This window comes from Syngnathoides biaculeatus, chromosome 3 (assembly GCF_019802595.1).
Source record: "Syngnathoides biaculeatus isolate LvHL_M chromosome 3, ASM1980259v1, whole genome shotgun sequence".
Lineage (NCBI taxonomy): Eukaryota > Metazoa > Chordata > Actinopteri > Syngnathiformes > Syngnathidae > Syngnathoides > Syngnathoides biaculeatus.
Genome location: NC_084642.1, coordinates 37,872,064 through 37,897,204, shown reverse-complemented (window position 1 = coordinate 37,897,204; position 25,141 = coordinate 37,872,064). Strand labels below are relative to the sequence as shown.

Below are 25,141 nucleotides of genomic sequence, written 5' to 3'. Positions count from 1 at the left end.
ATGTATTATTTCATATCTTTACATGTCTACTAAAAATATTACAATATTTATTTAGATTTATTATTTAATTTGTAACAGAAATTTGAGACAACAACTTTATGCTAATGTCCAAACCCAATTCGTATGATGTTGGCACATTAAAGAAAAATATAATACATTGATTTGCAAATCTTCTTCAACCTATGATAAAGTGAATGTACCCTCAAGACAAGATATTTAATGTTCAAACTAATAAACTTTGTTTTTAGAAAATAATCATTAATTTTTAATTTTAAGGCCACAACATATTCCAAAAAAAGCTGGGACAGGTGGGGAAAAAAAAAAGAAAGTTGAGGCATGCTCATTAAACCTTTTTAAACATCCCACAAGTGAAGATGTATAACGTAGGACTTGATATTAATATCCCTCTATTCATCCATACTTCGGCTTCAATGAGGTTCTGTGGGATGTTCAAATAAGTGATGGCACCCTACGGGTTATCAAGTGGGCTTCCTTCCGTCCTCAAGTGTTTCGCTGATAGGATGACGACACTCTTGAGAGGGTTCAGCACTGAATCCCGGTGTCCCAGGTTCACCCCCGATGCGCCATCAATTCTCCTGAAGGCCCAATTGGGGTCTTTCCTCTTTATCCACAGCAACTGGCTGGCCTTTTTTGACCGCCTTGGATAGATCTCTGACTGCCTGCTGATGGGCCTTCCCTCGGACTCCCAACTCTCTGAGGAGCCTGGATGTTGAGGAGACTATAAACCCTCTGCAGCCAACTTCCATTGGACGTACCTCTGTTCTCCAGCCTTGCTGTTGCACTTCAGCTGCAAGTCCTGCATACCTCAGCCGCTTCCGCTCATATGCCTCCCCTACTGCCCCCTCCCAAGGCATTGTGAGTTCAATGATGGAGACGAGCTTGAGAAAGGCAGACCAAAGCACTAGATCTGGTCATACGGTGGTACTTGCAATCTCAGATGGAAAGCACAACTTCTTGTCCAGGTCTGCCAGCAGCTTCCATTCTCGTGCAGTGCACAGCTGTCCGTTCTCTGGTGGCTTGTTGGTGTGAGCGGTTTGACTCTCCCCCTTCCGAACAAGCAGCCTTGTTTGCCAGTTGGCTGACAAGGGTGGGAGGGCATTCACCATCATCTGCTGGTTCTCCAGAACAGCAGCGAGACACTTCAGCACTTGGTTGTCCCGCCAGGTGTAACGGACTTGAGTAACCCTGGTCTTGCAACCAACCAGGATGTGCTTCACTGTTGCAGGACTTGGGCATAACAGGCACTTGGGATCTTTGGCATACCACTGGTTTAGGTTTGTGGGAGAAGGCAAGACATCATACAAAGCTCTGATGGTAAAGCTTGCCCTGAATTCCTCCATCTCCCAAAGCTCTTTCCAGGTGATCTTACTTGCCTCCACTCTTTCCCGGGCCAACCACTGCCCTTGCTTGGCCTGCGACACATCTTGGGCACACCTTAGTGATTCCTCTTCTTGACGTACCTCCTGGCCCACCAGCGTGCGCCGCTCGGCAGTCGTGGCCTTGCTCCACACTGGTCTAATGGCCCAGAGCCCAAGCCCACTCCTCCCCTCCTGCACTCAGCCACTGATGTCCTTGTGTCTGAGTGCTGCCTTTGTCTGTTCAGTTACGGCCAGGGATGTACACTTTTTCCCAGTGGCCAGAATGGGGGCAGTCTGGGCTACCAGCGAATCGCTAGAATCCAGTAGCTTCATTTCCAGTCTTACTTTGGTGCATTTGTACTCCTCTGCAAGGCTGGAAATGGGCAGGTGAAACATCCCTTTACTGTAGAGCCCAATGCTGCTGAGACTAACTATGCACTTTAAATATGAAGACTTCGCTGATCTACTTGTGACTTTTTTTGTCTTGTGCAGTGTACTGTATGTGTTTTCTGATAGACTATGGATAATAAAAATTGATTGATAAGCAACACCTCCCCATAAATCCTGCGTTGCGTAAATACAGTCCGATATTTCTCTGTATCGGTAAAATCGATTACCTTTTAAAAGAATTTGAGTCAATGTATTTACGTCCAGAAGGCTATCTTGCTGAGCACAGATAGATCCAGTTAGATCGTAAGAATGGAAATCAACACATCAATCGAACAAGTGAATCAATACACCACTAATACATGTGTTGCAGTTAGTTATTTGCTGTTTCATATTTCTGGGTGTGCGTTGAATATATAAATGTGGATTGTTTTTGTTAACTGCCTAATTCATGTTTACTGCAATTAAAACTTGTTTGACATATCTGAGGTTATAAATCTCATTTGTTGGAAAGTTGCTTTGATAATTTTGTCAGTGACACTTGTTCAAGGTTTAGTTATTCCACCCATCTGACTGATTGTATCTAACCTGGTCATGAAGCTTAGAGAGTCTTGTGTTCCTGAAACAGTTTGTCCCTCTTCTTGGTCCTGTTTGGTTGGTTCAGCCAATACAGGGCTAACCCCGAGTATTAGCAGGGCACAGCGGTGAATAACTGAGTTACAAGCTGCTGTGTACAAGTCCTGGCCTTCAGGGAGGATCGTATTGTTGGTCTTTCTTCCCTCTTGAGACAGAATTGTGTCCTCCTCTCCTCCATTGGTTCCTGGTCCTGCGCTCCTGGAAAGCAAGCACGACCCGGGCGCTACGTTGGCAGCCCTCTCTCTGTCCCGACTACGTGCTACCTCTCGTGCCGAGAGGAAACATTGGAAGATTTCTGTGAAAGACATGCACATACACAAAAACTCTGTTAGAGGAAAAAGCATCAGACATATATATATACAAAACTGTTGGTATCCCTCTGTAAATGAAAAAAAAAAAAATCGACAGTGGCCAAAGAAATTATCTGAACCTGACACAAAGATGAAAGTGACAAAGGAAAATCAGACATTGCTTTTGCAATATGAAAATTTGAAAATTTTTATAAAAAACAAAAACCTTTAAAGGCAATCAATGTAATCAAAGGATTTTTGTGACCTTTCAATAAGATGTCCCTCAGCAACTATTTTTCCCCATTGTAAATGAGAAAACTCTTCGAGTAGTCTCTGGTTTGAACGGTGCTTTCTACAGGTGCCATGTTTCAGGTCTTTCCACAGACGCTCATTAAGATTTAGATCAGTGCTCAAAGAAGGCCACTTAAAAGTTCAGTGTTTTGCTAATTGCCATTCGTGAGTGCTATTAGATGTATTTGGACCAAGCTTTCTCACACCAGGCTGCTGCTTTTTCTCCATCATTCCTTGATAGTCTTGAGATTTTATTGTACCCTGCTCAGATTAAAGATAGCATCCTGAAAAGCAACAACAGAGCATCCATTTTAAATACATCAGTGTCAGATAGCACATTACGTCATTGTTTGAGTGCAATGTTCTTCAAATTATAGGTGAGTTACAAATACACAGTATTTATGTGTCAATTTGTCACCTCTAATGTGTGGCCTGACCCTTTGTCATGACAGTTCTCACTTCATTCAAAACACTGTTTGGAAGACCATACAAATCACACGACAAACTTACACAACCTTGTGTTGACAAAGACAGATTTTTGGGGAAAAGGAAAAGTACCAAGATGGAGATTTTAATACACTAATTTTAGTGTCCGGGGTACTTTTTGTATAGTTACATTTAGTAATATTTTGATTATCAGTCTCAGAGCCAATGACAATATACAAACAGCTGTTAGTATAAAGTTGATAATGGATATTGAGTTGAACCATATTGACTATACTGACAATATCCAGTGCCTTGTGCAAGTATTCAGCCCCCTTGAACTTTTCAAACTTTCGCCACATTTTAGGCTTCAAACAAAGATATAACATTTTTTTTTTTGTCAATAATCAACAAGTGGGACATAATCATGAAGTGCAATGAAATTTATTGGATATTTTTAACTTTTTAACAATTAAAAACCAGAAAAGTGGGACATGCAATATTATTCGGTCCCCTTGCATTAATACTTTGTAGCGCCACGTGTTGCTACAAAAACAGCTGCAAGTCACTTGGGGTACGTCTCTATCAGTTTTGCACATCAAGAGACTGAAATTCTTGGCCATTTTTCCTTGCAAAACAGCTTGAGCTCAGTGAGGTTGAATGCAAAGCCTTTGGGAAAAGCAGTCTTCAGCTCTGCCCAGATTCTTGGATTCAGGCCTGGACTTTGACTTGGCCATTCTCACACCTGGATACTTTTTTTGTGAACCATTCCATTGTAGATTTAACTTTGTTTTGGATCATTGTCCTGTTGGAAGATAAATCTCCGTCCCAGTCTCACGTCTTTTGCAGACTCCACAGGTTTCTTCCAGAATGACCCTGTATTTGGCTCCATTCATCTTCCTATCAATATTAACCATCTTCCCTGACTCGGCTGAAGAAAAGCAGGCCCAAACTATGAGGCTGCCACCACCATGATTGACGGTGGGGATATTGTGTTCAGAGTGATGAGCTGTGTTGCGTTTACGCCAATATATCGTTTTGCATTGTGGCCAGAAAGTTCGATTTTTGCTTCATCTGACCAAAGCACCTTCTTCCACATGTTTGGTGTCTGCCAGGTGGCTTGTGGCAAACTTTACACAACACTTTTTATAGATACATTTGAGAAATGGTTTTCTTCTTGCCACTCTTCCATAAAGGCCAGATTTGTGCAGTGTATGACTTATTGTTGTCCTATGGACAGACTCTCCCACCTCAGCTGTAGATCTCTGCAGTTCATCCAGACTGATCATGGGCCTCTTGGCTGCATCACTGATCAGTGTTCTCCTTGTTCGAGGTGAAAGATTAGAGGGGTGTCTGGGTCTTGGTAGATTTGCAGTGGTCCGATACGCCTTCCATTTCAATATGATTGCTTGCACAGTGTTCCTTGAGATGATTAAAGCTTGGGAAATCTTTTTGTATCTAAATTTGGCTTTAAACATCTCCACAACAGTATCTCAGACCTGCCTGGTTTATTCCTTGGTCTTCATGATGTTCTGCACTTTAAACAGAACACTGAGACTATCACAGAGCAGGTGCAGAGACTTGATTACACACAGGTAGATTATATCATTATCAGTCAACATTGAATCATTTAGAGATCCTCACTGAACATCTGGAGTGAGTTTGCTGCACTGAAAGTAAAGGGTCCGAATAATATTGCACGCAGCACTTTTCAGGTTTTTATTTGTTAAAAAAGTATAAATTATCCAATAAATTTTGTTCTCTTTCACAATTGCGTCCCACTTGTTGATTCTTGACAAAAAAGTTAACATGTTATCTTTATGTTTGAAGCTGCACTGAAGCTGCAATAAATTCAATGACAGATGACTGTAAAGCTCGGCGTAATGAGGCTAAGGAACTACCTGTCGGAAACAGATTTACTTTGAGCATATATTTTTAGCTTCAATCAATGCTGGCAACTAATTCTGTGTTGATAGGTCATAGATGCTAAGCAACGACCGATTATCTGTTTAACTAATGCGCACACACATGGGTACACTTGTGTAACTCAGCAAAAGAAAACAAGACAACGATGACATCTTCCGGGGGGTCGGGGGTCCTTGGTGGTTTACCGTTAATTTTCATTACTATTCTAACTAGACTGTGAATTGATGCATGCACTTTGAAATCTGGCACAATTCTGTACTAAACAAGACGTGACAATGATGACGAGCTTTTTTGTTTACATACATTATGGTAACATACATTAGCCACTGCATTTGTTATTTGTACCTTCCACAGCATTAATCTTTGGTTTCTATATTCCTTTCAGGTAGCACTCAGAATATCATTTTAACTGCTGCATGTTCTTTCATGCCGCATCCAGCTGCAAACCCACATGCTGTCCCTTCTCCACATCCTAATACATCACTTTTTAAACTGTCTTTGCTGACCAAATCTTAAGGGTTTTAAACAATGATTTATGTTGAGTCTATATTTCGCCCAAATTCCATATGCCCCAGAGTGAAATTCCGAAGTTTCACTATGAACCTCTATTTGTCAAACGTGTGTAAATTGGGAAGGTGTCGAAATCTTGCCAACCAATACCTATACCAGACACAATCCTTGTCTCCCTCCTTTCTGATGCTCCTCCTCTTCACTATATGTCAGCACCTGCCCTGTTGGGTACATTGCTTTTTGACGGCTTGTACCGTTATTATTGTCCCCCCCAAACAAGGCATCTCCCCCTCATTTCCCGACCACGGTCAGGTGACTGTTGCAGGAAAGACTAAACAAGGACTTAAAGGGTATAGAAAGTCCTCGATGCACCTTTTTCTTGATATTATACCGTTTTTTATGCAGAATTCGAATCAGAAATCCGTTATGAAGGAAAAATCTTATTTTTAGATTAGCGTCAAAAAATGATCGACCGTTGCTGGATTTGCCGGAAAAAGACGCAAACGAAGTGGAAAAAGCTGAGTAGGAACGTGACGTCAGACCCAGTGACAACAATGGCGAGCATTGGAATACAGTGAAGAAAACAGGTATTTGAACACCCTACTACATTGCAAGTTTTCCCACTTAGAAACAATGGAGGGTTCTGAAATTTTCATCGTAGGTGCATATCCACTGTGAGAGAGATATCTAAAAAGAAAAATCAAGAAATCACAATGTATGATTTTTTTTAACGATTTATTTGTATGATACAGCTGCAAATAAGTATTTGAACACCGTTCTATCCCTGCTAAAAAAAAATCTATAGAAATAATAAAATTCTATAGAATTTGTATAGAAAATGTTTCCGTAGAAATTCTCTAAAAAGGTTTGAAGAACAGAAAGTCAGACATTGCTTGATCTCAAATTTCTGTAGAATTTGTACAGAACAACTTGCTCTACAGAACTTTGGTTGTGACTTTCTATAGAATTTCGATAGAACAATATGTTTCTATAGAAATTCTGTAGAAGGTTTTGAAGAACATAAAGTGGCACAGTGCTTGAGCTCAAATTTCTATAGAATTTGTACAGAAAATAATTTCTGTAGAACAATTTTCAAGCAACATCAGAGTTAATACACTTGCTGAAGTCGCATAACAAAACGCATCAAGTATTTGTTACGATATATAAATACTGTCATGACTGTGGAGATTTCCAAATAGGGCAAGTACATCATGTAAGACAAGCCACTATTATAAAGCCTACATGTTGAAAAATCGGAAACCAGCTGTCAAGTGTGTTGCAGAGGGCACTATGTTCACAAACCTTCAATCACTATCAACCAAATGTCCAAACAGACAAAGGAGAAATCATCTGACAAAATTGGATTTCAACCATTATTCCACAGCTTTAAAGATGCGGGTTGTGAAAAACACTCAATCAACTGGATTTTCATCCATTACATCTTGATTATCAACATGACCAACAAAAATAAACAGCTGACATGTTTTTTTTCAACTTTGAGTATTAAAGTTTGCAGAGGTACACTTAACATTTCCAACTGTTCTCTGGGTGTGGCATGTTTTGCCTGCCAGCAGGTGGCGGTGAGTTGTATGCTGATGCAGTTGAGTGAAGGAGAAGAAGATAATGCATCTATAACGTTTGACCTCTGTAATTCCAAACAAAGGCTACTGTACCAAATAAAAATGGTTTTCTCAGGTGTTCAAATACTTATTTGCAGCTATATCACACAAATAAATTGTTTAAAAAAAAAAAAATCATACGTTGTGATTTCTAGATTTTTCTTTTTGGTTTATCTCTCTTACAGTGGACATGCACCTATGATGAAAATTTCAGACCCCTCCATGATTTCCTCTGAACTTGGAATATAGCAGGGTGTTCCAATACTATTCTTCACTGTGTTTCAGGGTGCACAAATTATTTTTGATAAATTGCAAACAGGTCTCGGATTCTGAGTGACGAGTATGTAATACTGCTTGTTCTATGCAGTATTTTATCAAAATTAAAAACCCTGCACAAATAAAAAAAAAGGTTTGTATACAACATCCATTTTCTTAGCCACTTATCCTCACAAGGACCGCGGGAGTGGTGGAGTCTATCCCAGCTGTCAATGGGCAGGAGGCAGGGTTCACCCTTAACTGGTTGCCAGCCAATCGCAGAGCACATTGAGACAAACAGCCGCACTCACAATCACACCTTGGGGCAATTTAGAGTGTTCAATTACCGTATTTTCATGGCTATAAGGCACAATGTATTAAACGGCTCATCCTCAGATGTGGGTGAAATTCCAGTATTTAACACACGTACAAGGTGCGCCGTATTATTAGGCACAGGCAGGGTGGCGCTCGGGAGACAGTTAGGTACAATTGTACCTTTATTTTTGTAAGAAGAACAAGCTTACACTTTTTCCCCCGACGACAAGCGGTGGAAGCGTGTCGAGTCAACACACCATCTTCACCCACGGTTTCACACCAAACCAAAATCTTTACACCACAGCAAACAGAACAGCACAAACAGTAAACAACAAAATGATGACCAAAGAAATAATTGACAAAAAACATGCACTTCAAACATTACGTACCTACACGTTTAGTGCCGCAAAGGATATAGCTATATAGCAACATTAGCTTAAAGCATACGGGAGCATCCATACACGCTATTAATAAAGGTATAGGAAACACGAGTTTAGTGGGACGTTCTTTACTGACATATTTAACAGTGTAAATCATGAATTCAGTTGTACTTTATTTCAGGATTTAACTATGTAGCTATACAGTATAGCTGTATTGAGATACTAGCCCAAACCATACGGTAGCGTGTATGCAAACTTTTTAAATACTTCAATAAAGTACAACCAAGTTCACTGTTTGCAATGTTAAATACTTCATTAAAGTAAAGAACAACCGAACTCAAGTTTTCTTCGGGTGCCTTTTTAAATCGCGTGCATGCATGCTACCGTATGCTTTAAGATCGTATCGCTACAGAGCATAGCTACATTATTAAATACGTTAATAAAGTACAACCGAACTCACTGCGTATATGGTATATCCCATGCCGCTCGCAACTTCACTTTGCTTAGCCTGTCCTTCACTTTGCCTAGCCTGTTCAAGTCGATGTCGAGGGAATGAATTTGCTTTGTTGTTTTTCTTTCACGCTGATTGTTCTTTGTTAATTAATCCATTGCTCGTGTTGTTCTTCCATCTTCGGCCACCTCGCCGTGTTTCCACGGAAACTCAGCTTGGTCTTTTCGACTTGGCAAAGCTCGTTTTCCTACTTCCTCAGATGGAAGGAGACATGTTTAGCCCAAGCATCCACAATCCTTTCAGAAATTGTGGCGTAACTGGCCCAGGGCTGCCCCTTAATAACATTGTGCTCGCCATTTGTCGTTTGCTTGTCGAAGTGTGTCTGGATTCAGCGGCATATCCAAGTTCGCATTTGTGTCTTTACCAACAGCAATTTGATCAGGTTTTGGAACTGGCTGTATGGTAGGCACTGATCCAGATTTTAAGTTTTTTTTACATCCAAAACACATTTCAGAAATGAGTCCACCAATAAAAGAGTCCGGGAAGAAATGTTCACTGCATATGACAGACTGCTGACCGGGGAATTCTTGAAACGAATGTTTTTTTCTTCGGCGTAAATACAAAAGGCTCCAGGCTAATGCTAGACCCACAACAGGATGTTTACCTGTAGACACATCAGAGATCAGCCACATGATAGGAGGCGTTTTTCCAAACATGAGAAGCTAGGTCGACGTTTGCGGATTTTAATTCATATACATATATTTTTTGATAAAAACATCGAAAAGGTTATGCATTTTATGGGTCAGTTGAACATATTTTTGTCTAGATAAGAGATAAGATTGTAAGCTTGCAAAAACACAAAATTGTTCTTTGAACTGTTCTGATGGGAATGTTTCAATGGATGACACTGATCTGACCACAGATCCATACGTCTGATGTTGCTCACAGTGGTCAAAGGGGGCACTCACGGGCTTAGTGTGTTTGCTCAGACACGTAAAAAAATTAGAGGGAACATTGGTCTTGACATTAACTTACGTGTTTATTTCATAAACGTTAGTAACAAAAGAAGCCTGATCCTAAACAATCAGTCTTCACCCGGAAACAGGAAATGCAAGTTAACTGTACTGAGCATGTTCGGAAGTGATGCCAAAAGCACATGTTCTGAGCTGCTTCACATACTGTGAGCGAATTTACATCGAAAGTCATCAACATCCTAAGCCATGTCAAAGGAAATTCAGTTACACTGAAAATATTTGTGTGATATAACACAGGTAATGTTTCAGTATCTAACTAAAATAAATATGAGAGTGTGATTTACTTTGACTTGATCTAACGTGTAACAGACTAGTCTGTCTATATATCTAAATGCGAACGGTTATTTTCTCCCTTGTACCGCATTATCTTGAAGTTGAAAAGTTTTCCCCTCTACATGCTTTAGGACTATATAGATAATCTACTGCTATCTTTCATCAATGGATTGACAATAGATACCGCCGTAAATTACACTAGATTATAACAATACATCATGATGAAATAAAATGATTTGATTATATGAATACTGACCTCTTTAAAAATGTCTGTCTCAGTGCAATGTCAATAAATTATGATTATGGTATTAGGTAACAACTACATACTCGAGTATAACAACTTAGTAAGTTATTTTAAGACCTTGAGATTCCATCCCTAATCATACCCGCAACTTTATCTGGGGCATGACTGATCACACCCGTACATTTTTCAAATGTGAGTGACTGATAACTTGCATTACAAATTAAGACATTCCATACACTTTAAAATTAAAGATTTAAATAAATATGTGTACTGTTGTAATCTTAGTCTCACATGTGTAAAGTATAAAATACTCTTTACGTTCTGGTTCCCAGATACATACAATTCCTGGAGTGTCTGTCCGTGTCTGTGGGGGCAGGCGTTAAAAAAAAAATAAATACCAGAGTTAAGTGAAACTGGTGTAGAATTATTTTTTCAGCGTTCATTTTTTTTCATTGTTTTTTTCCCCATTTTCAGTATTTGTTTTTTTCATCTACAGTGTGTTTTATCATTTACAGTTTATTTTTTCATTTCTTATAAATGTTTTAAGGCTGTTAAACCCCTAACCACACACTTTATAACCTATTCTCAGTCATTAACACATTCTCACATTTCTTTCATTTAAACACTCAAAGTTCAAACCTTCATACATTTAAAATAATATATACACTATTGGGGCCAAAATATTGATTTGAGAAATAAATATATCAACATCCTTCTATCCAATTTTTTCCACTTTATAAGCATTTTCCTATAAAAAGAAAAATCTCTTTATTGAAATAAACTGACTTTTAATGATCAATCTATGAGATTGGATCCAAGAAATTGTTAAGAGCGACTTGGGCATATTTTCCAATTCCGGTTGTAAGACAGCATGTCTTTGTTGCGACTTGATAAAAAGCTGACTTATCTGCTTATTGGTGTAAGAAGGATGGTGGCACTCATCAGACATCATGACAAAATGTTCCATCATCGTGATGGGATTATGCTTTGGAACTAATTCCATGAATGGCAATCAAATTTTTTGTGAATGAAGCTAAGCTAGCTCCACAGCATTAGAAAACTTAGCTTCGTGCACATGAGCGCCCGTATTTCAAAAGCGCACACATATGCAGACGGTCAACAGCGTGGACGAGACATGCACAACAATGAAATGAGTGGGACATGAAAAGTTGCCACTCGCGCTCTCATTGGTCGATGTCGTGCGGCAATCAATTTTTTTTGCTTCATTGCTGCCCATGTTGCGCTGGCGACGTGCCTTGTATTGCGTTATATCAATCCGCCTCACATAAATATAGTACCTAATGGAAGTCGTTATGAGTTTTTTTTTGGGGGGGTGGGGAAAAAAAATAGATTCACTGATTCCGCAATAGATGAATCGTGAAGTAGAGAGGGATTACTGTAATTCTGAATATGTATATAATCAGATGAGAGTGTGGCGTTCCTAAGAGAAAAAAATATAAATTTTCTACTGCATTTTAATTTAAAATTAAAAATCTGTTATGTACGTACTTCCAGCGGTCATAACTTCATGTTCCCGGTCTTCCTCATCATCATCTTGCTCGTGATGGCCCTCTTCTCTTTCACGGTCAGCTCTCTCTTCCAATTCAGCCTCCTCATCAATAGTGCGAGTGAATGAATGTTCTTGTGGGTCCATGTCCAGAGAGTCCTGATTGTCTGAAATCTTATCAGATGGGCCCATGTTAATTGGTAAGAGTTCAATGTTTCTTTTTTTATATGATGAAAACGTGAACTTTCACAAAGGCAAATAAGTAGGAAATCTAACTAGATTTGAGTGAGCCAAAAGATATTTTGACAGTTATGAAACGGATAGTTTCAGAGTCCCCACCCATGAAATACACACAAAGCATTCATGTGTGACTGTCTTACCCTCCTCTCCCGGGATGAAGATCGCGTCTGAATAAAATCTATATTTTTACATGTCAGCAGCCGATTTCGTACAATATAAACACTGCGATAGACCTCTGCCATGGACTTTGATGGTTGGTCTCTAAAGAAAAGGTAAAATTTGTCATTTTGACTATATTTCTTTTATTTTGGCTTGTCTTCAAAAAAATATAATACATTACCTTCCCTCTCCGTGTGCTTGTTTGAGCAACCCAGTATGCTTCAGCAAGGCGGCAAAAACAAACCGGGAAACAGTATCTAATAGAGACTCGTTACTAAGAGAGGCGTTGTCCATATCTGCAAAATAATGCACAAGATAGTCAGCACTCTATCAGACTTCCATTCATGACTTTTCCTAGCAGTTATAGCCTAATTTATTGTTTCAGAGGTCACCAACCATTTTGAAATCAAGAGCTACATTTTTAGTACATTTACTGGAGAGGGCTACCATTTTAATACATACTTGTGACATAAATTGTAAGCCTGAAATAATACATTTAACTCATTCCCTGCTAATGGATCCAAAGACATAATTCAAAATCAAACTATTCCCTGCCAATCCTGTCGAAAGATGTCAATGGAGTTGTTTAACACAGATACGGGGGAGTGGGAGTCTTGTGCAGTTTGTCTAATAATCAAGTCTATGGAAAACTGCAATGTTAAAACTGAGCACAGTGCAAGATATATCAAAAAGGGGAAATACTCTAAAAAAATATTTTCATCCTGGATTTAAAAATATTCACACTTGAGGCTGACGTCACCTCTGTTGGCAACTTTCTGTCCGGCGTAATAGCTTAATGCTGCTTCACCATGTTTGCTTTGGACTCTGTGCTCCACGATTTGACCTGAGGCTGTCGATCTCAGAGCCCTACTGGGTTCGTATTTTCTAAACGTTTATTTTATGTATTCAGGAATTAAACTATTTTGTGATTTATAGACCAGTAGCAGAACTTATAAATCTATTCTAAAGCTGACTGGAGGTCAGTATAAAGAATTTAGAACTGGAGTTATAAGCTCTGAACTCTTTGTTCTGGTCAGAACTCAAGATGCAGCATTCTGAATGAATAAATACTAGAGTGAGGGGCCATTGTGGTTTGAATCCCTTCCATCCACATATTCTTTAAATCGCCATATACTTTATATTTTCACACAGGTAGTATGTGATTTGCGTACCTTACGTGCTGACTGTGTTTATTTGATTGCTTTTATGACTTTAACATAGATTAGGTAGTATGTAAATTATGTATCTCATGTGCTGACTGTTTATTTGACTCTTTTGACAATCTGCAGCCCGGAGGGGGGCACAATCCATGTGCATCCTGTCGGCCGGTCCCAAGCCCGGATAAATGCAGAGGGTTTTGGCAGGAAGGGCATCCGGCGTAAAACTGTGCCAAATATATGAGTGTTCATCAAACTAATTCCATGACGAATGAGTCGTGGCCCGGGCTAACTACGCCCACTCCCGGCACTATTTATCTGCAAGGTGTAGGTAGATATTCAGATAATGTACGTATTAGACAAAAAAGAGGAAAGCAGCAAAGAAGAAGAGGCATGCACATACCCGACAACTGTGTGTAGATACTTAGAATGTTGGGACTATCACTGGAAAAGCTCAGGAGTTAGTTAACATGATGATTAGGAGAAAGGTTGATGTATTGTGCATCAAAGAGAGCAAGTGGAAAGGGAGTAAGGCTAGAAACTTAGGAGCAGTTTTGAAATTATTTTACCATGGAGTAGATGGGAAAAGAAATGGAGTAGGGGTTGTTTTAAAGGAAGAGCTGGCTAAGAATGTCTTGGAGGTGAAAAGTGTATCAGATCGAGTGATGAGGCTGAATTTTAAATTGAGGGTATTGTGTAAAATGTGATTAGCAGCTATGCCCCACACGTAGGTGGTGACCGAGTGTTGAATTCTGGAAAAGAGAGATAGAAAGTTGTCTGAAGGAGAATATTGATTGTAAAGTAGTGGTGGGGAGAGTGTAGCTCGACAACAGATGGTGGTGGTGTGTAGGATCCATCCACATATCCTTTAAATCGCCATCTTTTATATTTTCACACAGGTAGTATGTGATTTGTGTACCTGATGTGCTGACTGTTTATTTGATTGCTTTTATCGGACTTTAACATAGATGAGGTAGCATGTGAATTGTGTATCTTATGTGCTGACTTTTTGATGTGATTGTTTTGACTATCTGAAGCCTGAAAGGGGGCACAATTCCTGTGTGTCGTCCGCATAGCTATGATTGTCAAAATAAAGTTCTGAAGAACTTGACCCAAGGGTAGCATATACTGGCTGAGTAGGAGGGGTCCAAAAACTGACCCTAGAGGCACCCGATAGGTTCATTGCCATATGTTGAGATTGAGCATTCAAATGGTCACAAAGTAGATCCTTTCTGCCAGACAAGGCCTGAAACATTTAAGGGTTGTTCCATTTAGTCCTACCCATGTTTCCAACCTCTTCAGCAATATATTATGATGAACAGAATAAAAGCTGCACTGGGCTCTAACGAGACCAAAATTGACACCTTTACTGAGTCAGAGAAAATGCATGCAACTAGCTTCTCCATAGAAGCCATCTTGAACCTGTCATTGCAGACAAAGGCTTTTATATGAAGTGTGAAATAAATAGATGGCTTGTTCAATACTTTTCCATGTCATTTCATATTGTTACATGCAACCTAAATTGCAAAGATTATTCTTTTTTTTGCTTTCTTTGCATGTATGGATTACGTGGGTTGTTCCCAACATCTGATCAAATGTTCATAGAAAAATAGTGACACAAATACAGTGAAGAAAATAAGTATTTGAACACCCTCTTATATTGCAAGTTCTCCCACTTAGAAATAGTTTTTTTTAACAATTTGTGTGATACAGCTGCAAATAAGTATTTGAACACCTAACAACTAGAATTCTGACCCTCAAAGACCTGTTTGTCCGCCTTTAAAAATCCACCTCCACTCCATGTATTATCCTGAATCAGATGCACCTGTGTGAGGTCGTTAGCTCCATGGCCAAGACCAAAGAGCTGTCCAAAGACACCAGAGATAAAATTCGACAAGTCCACACAGCTGTAAAGGGCTACGGAGAAATTGTCAAGCAGCTTGGTGAAAAAAAGTAAAAGGTAAAAAAGGCAATCATTAGAAAATGGAAGAAGCTAAACATAACGGTCAATCCCAATCGGAGTGGAGCCCCATGCAAAATATCACCTCATGGGGTCTCAGTGATCCTTAGAAAGGTGAGGAAACAGCCCAGGACTACATGATAGGACTTGGTCAATGACCTGAAAAGAGCTGGGACCACTGTTTCCAAGGGGACTGTTGGAAATACACTATCAAAAAATCAAGAAATCATGTATGGCACAGAAGGTTCCCCTGCTTAAACTAGCACATCAAGGCCCGGCTTAAGTTTGCCAATGACCGTTTGGATGATACAGAAGAGTCATGGGAGAAAGTTTTGTGGTCAGATGAGACCAACATGGAACTTTTTGGTCATAATTCCACTAACCGTGTTTGAAGGAGTACGAATGATGAGTTCCATCCCAAGAACACCATCCCTACTCTGAAACATGGGGGTGGTAGCATCATGCTTTGGGGTCTTTTTCTTCACAGAGGAAAGGACAACTACACTGCATCAAGGAGAGGATGACCGCGGCCATGTATTGTGAGATTTTGGGGAACAATCTCTTTCCCTCAGTCAGAGCATTGAAGATGGCTCATGGCTGGGTCTTTCAACATGAGAATGACGCGAAGCACACAACCAGGAAAACCAAGGAGTGGCTCCGTAAGAAGCATATCACGGTTCTGGCATGGCCTAGCCAGTCTCCAGACCTAAACCCAATCGAAAATCTTCAGAGGAAGCTGAAACTCCGTGTTTCTCAGCGACAGCCCAGAAACCTGTCTGATCTAGAGAAGATCTGTGTGGAGGAGTGGGCCAAAATCCGTCCTGCAGTTTGTGCAAACCTGGTGAACAAGTACAGGAAAAGTTTGACCTCTCTATTTGCAAACAAAGACTACTGTACCAAATATTAACATTGGTTTTCTCAGGTGTTCAAATACTTTTTGCTGCTGTATCACACAAATAAATCATAAAAAAAAAAAAAAAAAAAAAATCATACATGATTTCAAGATTTTTCTTTTTAGATTATCTCTCTCACTGTGGACATGCAACTATGATAAAAATTTCAGACCCCTCCATGATTTCTCGGTGGTAGAACTTACAATATAAGAGGGTGTTCAAATACTTATTTTCTTCACTGTATGTGTGTGCGTGTGTGTATATACACACACACACACACACACACACACGGTGTCCCAAAAATGTATACATACAATATTTGTAAAATCTTTTACACATTAAAAATTATTCAAATTATCATAAACAAGTTTACAACTATTTAAATCAGAGATAATTTTTTTGGGGACACCCTGTACATACATACACACAGATTTTTCCAGATGAAAGCGCACACTGGATAATAAATCGCACTTGCTTCATGAAGCATTTTTTTTTCCATACACAAGCTACGACTGACCATATCCCACAAATAACGATAATAAACAATAATAATAATAAATATAAATAATAATAATAAATAACGATAATCACACAGAAAGACTTAGTAATTGTTTATTTACATACCTTGTTTACAAACAATGACTGTAACATGGTAGTAAAATGGCTCAAACAGAAAAATTTGTATTTTTAAGTCATCCTCCTCTTCAGTGAAAAAGTCCTCATCTTCAGTATCGGGAGTTGAAGAGCCTTGGAAAGTTTCTGTCACACGCCATTTCAGTCTCTGTTGCTCTCAATGTCATTTTCATCTCGAGTTACCACTGAAGTAGTGCTGTTCTCCTCACGTAGGAGTCCAGCCTTTTAATCTGCTGATGATGAATTCTTTCACGCTGCTCGACATGTTTAAAATCCACTGCCAGACAATAGAAAAGACAAGACCTTGGCATGCAGCCAATTTTTGTGAAAGATTTAAAGTTAATTAGACTAAAAATAGATATTTTGTGTTCGCGCGTGTCGTGCTGCATCCTACTTCGAACGCACAAAAACTAGCGCTGTCTTCTTCTGCACATGCTCGAGGTAGTTTTGTCTTTTTCTACAAGCAACTGAGGTAGATTCTTCTTGTACGTGCAATTGATGTAGATTCTTCTTCTTCTGTGTGCACTACAAGTAAAGTCGTCGTCTTCTCCACAGTGACGTATGCCCAAGGCAGAGTGAACGAAAGGGAACGGCCATGTTTTAATTTCGTTCAAACAAGTTTTTGTTGAACTTTTAAACTTATAGCCAGTAGTGACAAAAAAAAATTAAATATTTTGCCAGCGTCGTTAATTATGTCGCAGGGTTCACAGCATCTGAAAAAAAGTAGCAGCTTGTCATCTGTACACACACACACACACACACACACACACACACACACACACACACACACACACACACGGACACAGATATATATGTATACAGATTTTTGTACAAAAAAAAAAATACATACAGTATTACTTCATGAAGGTGGCAATACGCATAATCGAAGACAAACCTTTGCTTATGGCATAGTCTTGCATGCTGATCCAGAGGCTGTTCGAAGGTTCTTTGGAGGAGCCTAAAGCCAAATCCACCAGGATACTTAAGTTAGGATGCACTGTGCAGTCAAAAGTCTTCTGTTCTTCATTATCGGACAACGCAGCCTCCAGCAACGAGCTGATAGAAGCATCTAAAATAACGGTAATTTAAAAAAAATACACTTCAACAAGCGTGTTTAAAATTAAGAACAGTACAGTTAGAATACAAGAAGTTTCATGAAAATACTGATATAGCACTTTACCCAGCTGTGAAATGTCCATCTCCAATCCATTGCTGAAAAGAGGGCTTTTGAGCCAGTAACCAGTATCCTGTTCCTCAAGAGAGGCAGGGGCGCCCTGCAGCATCCCACCAAGACAACGACCTACCAGCAAGGCTACTGTCCTCTCCAAGTCAACAAGCCACACCCAGGACAGTGCTGGCTGCGGAAGAGACATTCCTGAACCTGGGTCTGCGACGTCTGACATACCTAAGAAATTGCAAGAGGCAATAGAGTGTTGAATAGAATAACACAGTTTTTCCCAACTAATTTGGGACGATTGTGAATCACTGATTCTGAAAATGACATCAGTTTCTCTTGTTAAGGTCACATTTTTATGCCAAGTTGTTAATTTATTAATTCAAAGTTTGAAACTTCTTACTTTTACTTGAATAGAAGACAATAAAAGTATCTGCATATTGAATGTTATTTCATCGTTGCTCAAACTTAAGGGCATGAATCTTGGTTTATGTGAAACTAAGAAAAAAATTCCCATACTTGCAAACAAAAAACATAGCCACAGTTGAAAAAAAATTGACCTGATTGAACAAAACTAATGTTGTGATGCAGCTTATCAAAAGTATACTATTTTTTTTGCAATTGACAAATTTGATGACCAGTGCAAATATACTAAAATAATGTCTGCATTTGTCTAACATTGTATGTCCGTTGTGATTTTACCAATTTGAATGCTCACAGTATGTCTCATGACACCAATGTCACTAATGATTGTTTTCTACACATCTGATGTAAAATCTGTCAATTGAATCGGATGATATGTTTTACCTCACACAACACAAATGTTACACCACAAATATTAAGGGTTCTTAGCCACAAGTATAAATTTAAAAACTCAGTGCCTAGATTAACCAGGGTTTGCGTGTGTGACAATGCAGGACATAGGAATGACGATCTCTTACTGCCACTGGTTTGGTTTTAAAAACAGAAATAAGCAAAGGATGAAAATTAATACTAAAAAGCAAACTCTGTCTCTTTGTCCCTGGGCAACCCCCTTTTTCTCCTGTGCATAAAAGGCCATAGCCCCCTTTGGTCAGGGCCTCTTGTTTCTTAACCCACCTGAATGGATGGAGGGGGTGAAATACAGAATTAGCTTTTTTTGCACTGTATTGTCTGTGCTTTCATCCTGGATCAAGCTGTGCCAAGGTTGAATTTTAAAATTACACACCATCTCATCCTACACTTTCTACTTAAGCTTTAGACCAGACCTTTCCCACTCAGAAAAAAGAAAATCTCATCCAAATTAATCACTTTTTCTTAGATAATTTACATACTCCGACAGTCATTGCATCTTAAAACAACAGCCTTTCTTTTTTAACTTTACCATTAATATCCAAAGTAAACTTAAGCAGCATGTCTAGCTTGTCTTTGCTCTATGTTTCCCAGACTGTGTTGCTAACTAAAGCAGCAGTGGTGGATGCTGTCATTATAAAACACATTGATGGGCTGCGTAAGTACTGTAACATTTGTAATTGAGTGTATGTCTTTAAGAGCGGTGGGGGTGGGGTGTGGGGTGCAAGGTAAACTAAGAAAAAGAGAGTGTGGCAGAGCAGCGGTCGTTGTTAGAGAAACTTCCGTGTGCTGCCTAAAATACACCAGTGGCGGCTTCTTTTCATTTTTTACAGTGCGTATGGATGTAACAACCAGCCATCCCTCACTCATTGAAACACATTGCAAAATACCACAAACTGAATAGCTGTATGTTATACTTTAAATTTGCATTGGATTTTTTTTTTTTTTTTGCGCGCAACGCAGAATATCTGCTAAGAGACTACATCAGCAGCGGTGCACAATTGCGCATGCATGCCGTCCCATGATCGACCAAGACTGCTGGTTCGATCGCGAGTGACGCATTGAGCACCTTGCTGTAGACTATCACACAATCCATCACTTTAAACTGCACCCTTTGCACAATTGTCAATGCATTGGTCTATAACGGTGAACCGCGAACAAGGTAAGGGTGCATTGTATAAGTTTAACAAAATGTGGGGGGTTGAGGCACTGTAAATGCTAGAAGACTGCATTTTTGAACAACTGTGACTCTTTAGTTCCCTATTACCGGTAATTGAATGTCTGTTCTTCGTTCTTGTTTGTTGTTTGTTCTTCCTCGCAATAATCATCATGAATGTCGTACCAGGGCGGCACTGACTGCTGGAGACAAACGTCTTGTGTGTTGTTCAATACTTGGCCATTAAAGTTTATTCTAATTCTATGACCAGTGCCAGAGTTTAGTCTGCATTGCTGCCAGTAATACTGATCATGTTTATGGACAGAATTTCTAGGCACATCCCTGGTGTAGAAGTTTGGTGGCCTCAGTATTGCATCTTTGGTTTTTGCAGATGAAATGGTTTGGCTTCAACAACTTGTGAGCTAAAACTCTCACTGGAGCCGTTCGCAGCATAGTGTGATGGGGCTTGAATGAGAATCAGCACGTCCAAATCTGACAAAGTGGTTCAGTCAGAAAAGAGTGCAGTGGCCTGTCTTCATCAGGGATGAGATCCTGCCTCAAATGGAGGAGTTTAAGTATCTTGTGGTCTTGTTCACAAGTAAGGGAAGAATGAAACGGAAGATCCATAGTCGGATCAGCGCAGTCTGTTTGTTCGTTATCGGTATGTTTTGGTGAAGAAAGATTCAAGCCGAAAGCCAAACCTCTTTATTTACCGAAACAACAAGATCCAGTTTCAGAGTCTCAGACGCAGGGTGTCCGAGCAGCTCAGTCATACGTGGGGGGGTTGTGGTTAGAGTACAACTGCTGCTCGTCAGCATTGAGAGGAGCCAGATGAAGTCTCTCAGGCATCTGATTAGGATGTCTCTATAGGACGCCGCCCTGGTGAGCTGTTCTGGGCTTGTCACCAGGGAGGACACAAGACATGGTGGAAAGACTATGTCTCTCGGCTTGCATGCAAACACCTTGGGATCCCCTCAGAAGAGCTGGAGGAAGTGGCTGCGGGGAGAGAACTATGGCCTTTTTTAGTAACGCTACTGCCCCTGGGACCAAACTTTGGATAATCGGAGGAATATGGTGAAGTAAGAATAATTTTATTGTGTTGTTTTTCCATAATTAAAAGATGTTTCGCAATAGCTTCGTATATGTTTCGCAATAGCTTTGTATAACCTAAAAGACGATCGCAATAGCTTTGAATAACCAGCAATGTCATAAAAGGATTTTTGGATAACCAGCAATGTCATAAAAAGATGTTTTTGTGTTATATGATGTCGTGCAACGCCATTTGTTGGTAACAAAGAATAGTGTGGCGTCAGGCGGGATGAATTGGCCACTCAACCCTCCTTCCGCACACGCTTAGAGTATAAAAGGAGAACTTTAGATACTCTCGGTAGAGTCTGCTGCGGGTTGCGTACGGATGCCCAGCCGGTATTGAAGCTGCTCTCTACCTGGAGTGTTGGCTCTCCCTCCTATTGGCGCACGGTAAGAGCTGGATATTCTTCTAAGAGCTGATTGGATATTACTTAGCTTCATACCACGTGATTTGTGCTTGTGCTTGTGTTACCATTTCTGTGTGGGACCAATAAAGTGCCAATTGTTGGTAGCCAGAAGTGTGTCTTGTCTTCATTTCTGAGTGCCTATCTCCGACGAACCTATTAAAATTTGATACCGAACTCCTGAGCGAGGTATCAGAAATGTTTTAAAACATATGGATGGATGGATATAAAATTCAACTTCCAGTGTCATTTGTGTGTTTGAGTGAAACAGTGACAACCGCTGAAATTGAGAAGTCGTATTTAATTTATTTAGCAACTTTCAGAATAGGAGAGAGTTTCAGGTTCATGTTACTTGCACATCAAACTAAACCGGGCGTCAATGCAAACGTTCACTTCCCGCATATTCTTTTTCCAAAATTAATTAGTTTTTGTCCAATACGCAAAGGCGGCCCTGAAAAAGTTTGGTGCAGTGAGGACACTGGATGGCTTGAGGTAAACCAGGTTTACGGGCGAGGAGAAAGCAAAAGAGAGACCGTAAATAAGAGCCCAGCATGCTAGAACACGTCTTTATGTGCGTGCAATCGACATATCTGCCACACCTGAATCAAGCTACGAGATGAATGATAGGCTCATGTCTTTTTTTTTTTTTTTTTTTTTTTTTTTTTTTTTAAATGGCACAGCATCACACGATCGACCAAAACAGAGCATCCCAGATTTACGATGCTCGTTGTCCACATGCCTCATTTCATAGCCAGACACCTGAGAGATCCATGGCCCATCAGGTGGCATGTTCTTATGATGCGTGCTCCGAAGATTCATGATTAGTCTATGCTACATTATACTAATGCTTTACAATCTACGGTACAATATAAGTTTGATCGTAATTATGAAACAAACGTGTTACATTTCTCACCGTGAAGAGGCCACTGCAACTCCTGATCCTCTAGAGGGAAGGCAGCAGGCAACAGCCTGTTTAGCCGGTCCAGTGGAGGCAACAAGTCAAGAAGGTAGCTTAGCAGAGGCCTCGCCACAGACACAGAAAGCAGAAGTAATGAGTTGGTGATCTGAGAGAGCATACTGCCTGCCGCTGAGACAAAGATCACATCTGGAAAAGACAACGTATGAAAAACCATGAACACATGAATCCCCTCAGATTATTGGAACCCTTCAAACTAGATGTTTTCCTAAAAAAAAAAAAAATGAAGGGCTAAATAAAAGTAAACATGAAACTTAGTCAGCAGGACACATCCTGAGAGACAGGAGTTTGTGAATTAGCGGAGACAAAGACCAAGAGACTAACTTCAACACGAGACTAACCAATGTTATACCAAATCATGAAAAATATAATCAAGCCTTTTCACAATGCACTTACTCAGTGTCAAAGGCCCCCCGCAGCAAAACGCGATGACAACCAGGGTGCAGCCATCCCATATTTGGAAGTGATGACACAACAGCCAAGAAAGAAATCGAGAAGCTTTCCATGATGAGTGGACCGCAATTCAGCAGTATGTATTTAATTGTTCATTTCACTAAGGCCCCCCCAAAAAATAATGTGGTTCCTATTTCCTACATTTCAGAACTAGGTTCGGTAGGTCGCTTTTTTTTTTTTTTAAACAAAATGTATTTACTTCATCTCCAGCACATAGTGGTGCTATTTTCTTGTCAGATCTCATTAATGCTGGCTCTCTATTGCATAACGAAATCAAAATTCATGAAGACTTGGCCAAAAAACATGAAACAATGTAAAAAATTGGACATGGCAAAACATGAAAACGTAACTTGACTTGATATGGCTCAGTCACACTATGATATGGAATGGGGCAGTTACACTAACTGACGCTCATGAACACATGGATATGCATACACACAACGATCTGGCAACAAGTTGCATGGAAAACAAGGCATAAATACACAACATAAGTGCGCACGCCACCTGCTTCAGCTGCTGTCAAACACCCAACATAACTGTGCTTTCCCATATGCGCGTGGGCGGCACATCGCAAATGCCCACCACGCACCTCACATATTTCTTGGTGTAATAACGTTAGGGTCAGCGGGAATTTTTAAGGTCAATCTGGAAATCGGAACCACATTTTTTTTTTTATTTACATCTAATCCTCACTAGGGTTGCTGGAGCCTATCCAAGATATTTTTGGGTGAAAGGCAAGTGAGACCCTGAACTGATCACCAGCCAACTACAGGGGAAATATAAAAAAAATAAAACCATTACAACCATACCTATAGACAATTTTATGAAATAAGAAAATAATATGCATTTCAATATGGATTTGTAATCGTTGAAAAAGAAAGCTCTAAAGGCAACTTATACTCCTTCGGTCGTGCGGCCAACAATGCCCGCATTGCATCACGGGAGCTACGCATTGGCCACCGAAGGACCCTTTGCGTTGCTTGTGCATACCATGGGTTGCACTTGAGTATAAAGGCAAATGCGTATGGGATACCCGCAGTTACGTCAGTGTAGTCGCTGCACATTTAAGTATAAAGAAATCTTAACTCTTATTTTGAGGTGACGTAGCAGCAAAACTTTATTTTTTATTTTTTTAAGAGGGCAAATAGAATTATCGTTAACTAATTTTCATTTAAGGACATTTGTAATCTTTCTAGTTTCAGAAAAAGTGCTTGGAAGTCTATATAGGGCTGATCAGTGACCTTTGAAAGGGAGTTTGAAAACATCCCACAGAGATGTCTTGGTATATTTTTTTATATTGGCCAAAAAAAAAAAATCAGGATAGTGGGACAACTACATTTTTATGCTTTCCTTCGTTTCCCACATGCTGTTTACAGTACTAGTATGCTTTAATAGCAGTCACTCCGTCCCATTGGAGGAGCTTTTTGACATCACCGCGTCAACTCTCCAGTATAGAACATTTCTATCCAATGACACGACGCTGACCGTCAAACCCCCTCCACATGAACGAGATGTTCAGCATCACATCAAAATGTGCTGATGGCCCATCTGCTAACACACAAAAACACAATGAATAAGAAAGTTGAGGGTGTCAAACGCTTAGCCAAGTGCAGTGTGAAAAGGCCTTTACTGACAGAAAAAGTATTAAAAAAAATTAGTGAAAGGGGCTGTATATTGACCAATGTGACACCTCTTCTTAAGAGTTTAGATAAATGTGGAAAAGTGACCCATTACTCCACACCTCGTAGCTTCTCACGTACACTGCCATTCCAGGGACTCTCTTTAATCAAAGTGGCTGAACGGGAGAAGATATCTTTGGCGTGAGGCAGAAGGAGTTGCAAATGTTTATGTAGCAGAGCAACACTGCTGGAATTCTGGAAAAAAACAAAATGCATAACATTAGTTATGTATTTAAGCCAGTAGGTCTCACAAGCATTATTTATATACGCGCACATTTCAAAAGGCCAGAGCCTGTGGACTGTAGATGTTGTATCCCTCGTTAGGATAAGTGGCAAAGAAAATGGATGGATGGAATAAAATAAAAATGCAGGAGAATGGAGTGCTTTGCAGTAATATATTGTAGCACACCTGCAGTT

The 25,141-nt window shown here is 39.9% G+C and overlaps 1 protein-coding gene across 10 annotated transcripts in view; it reads right to left on the bottom strand.

Moving 5' to 3' along the window:
* The window catches only part of herc1 (HECT and RLD domain containing E3 ubiquitin protein ligase family member 1), a 219,481-nt gene that overhangs the window by 134,842 nt on the left and 59,498 nt on the right, over positions 1–25,141 (bottom strand). For all 10 annotated transcript variants that reach the window (XM_061815706.1, XM_061815707.1, XM_061815705.1 and 7 more), the window contains 8 exons: positions 24,787–24,919; positions 22,530–22,721; positions 18,143–18,367; positions 17,858–18,031; positions 12,501–12,615; positions 12,301–12,421; positions 11,923–12,094; positions 2,355–2,697 (listed from right to left, as the gene is read on the bottom strand). In XM_061815706.1, coding sequence (XP_061671690.1) covers positions 2,355–2,697; positions 11,923–12,094; positions 12,301–12,421; positions 12,501–12,615; positions 17,858–18,031; positions 18,143–18,367; positions 22,530–22,721; positions 24,787–24,919 — 1,475 coding nt within the window. The remainder of the gene's footprint in view (positions 1–2,354; positions 2,698–11,922; positions 12,095–12,300; positions 12,422–12,500; positions 12,616–17,857; positions 18,032–18,142; positions 18,368–22,529; positions 22,722–24,786; positions 24,920–25,141) is intronic.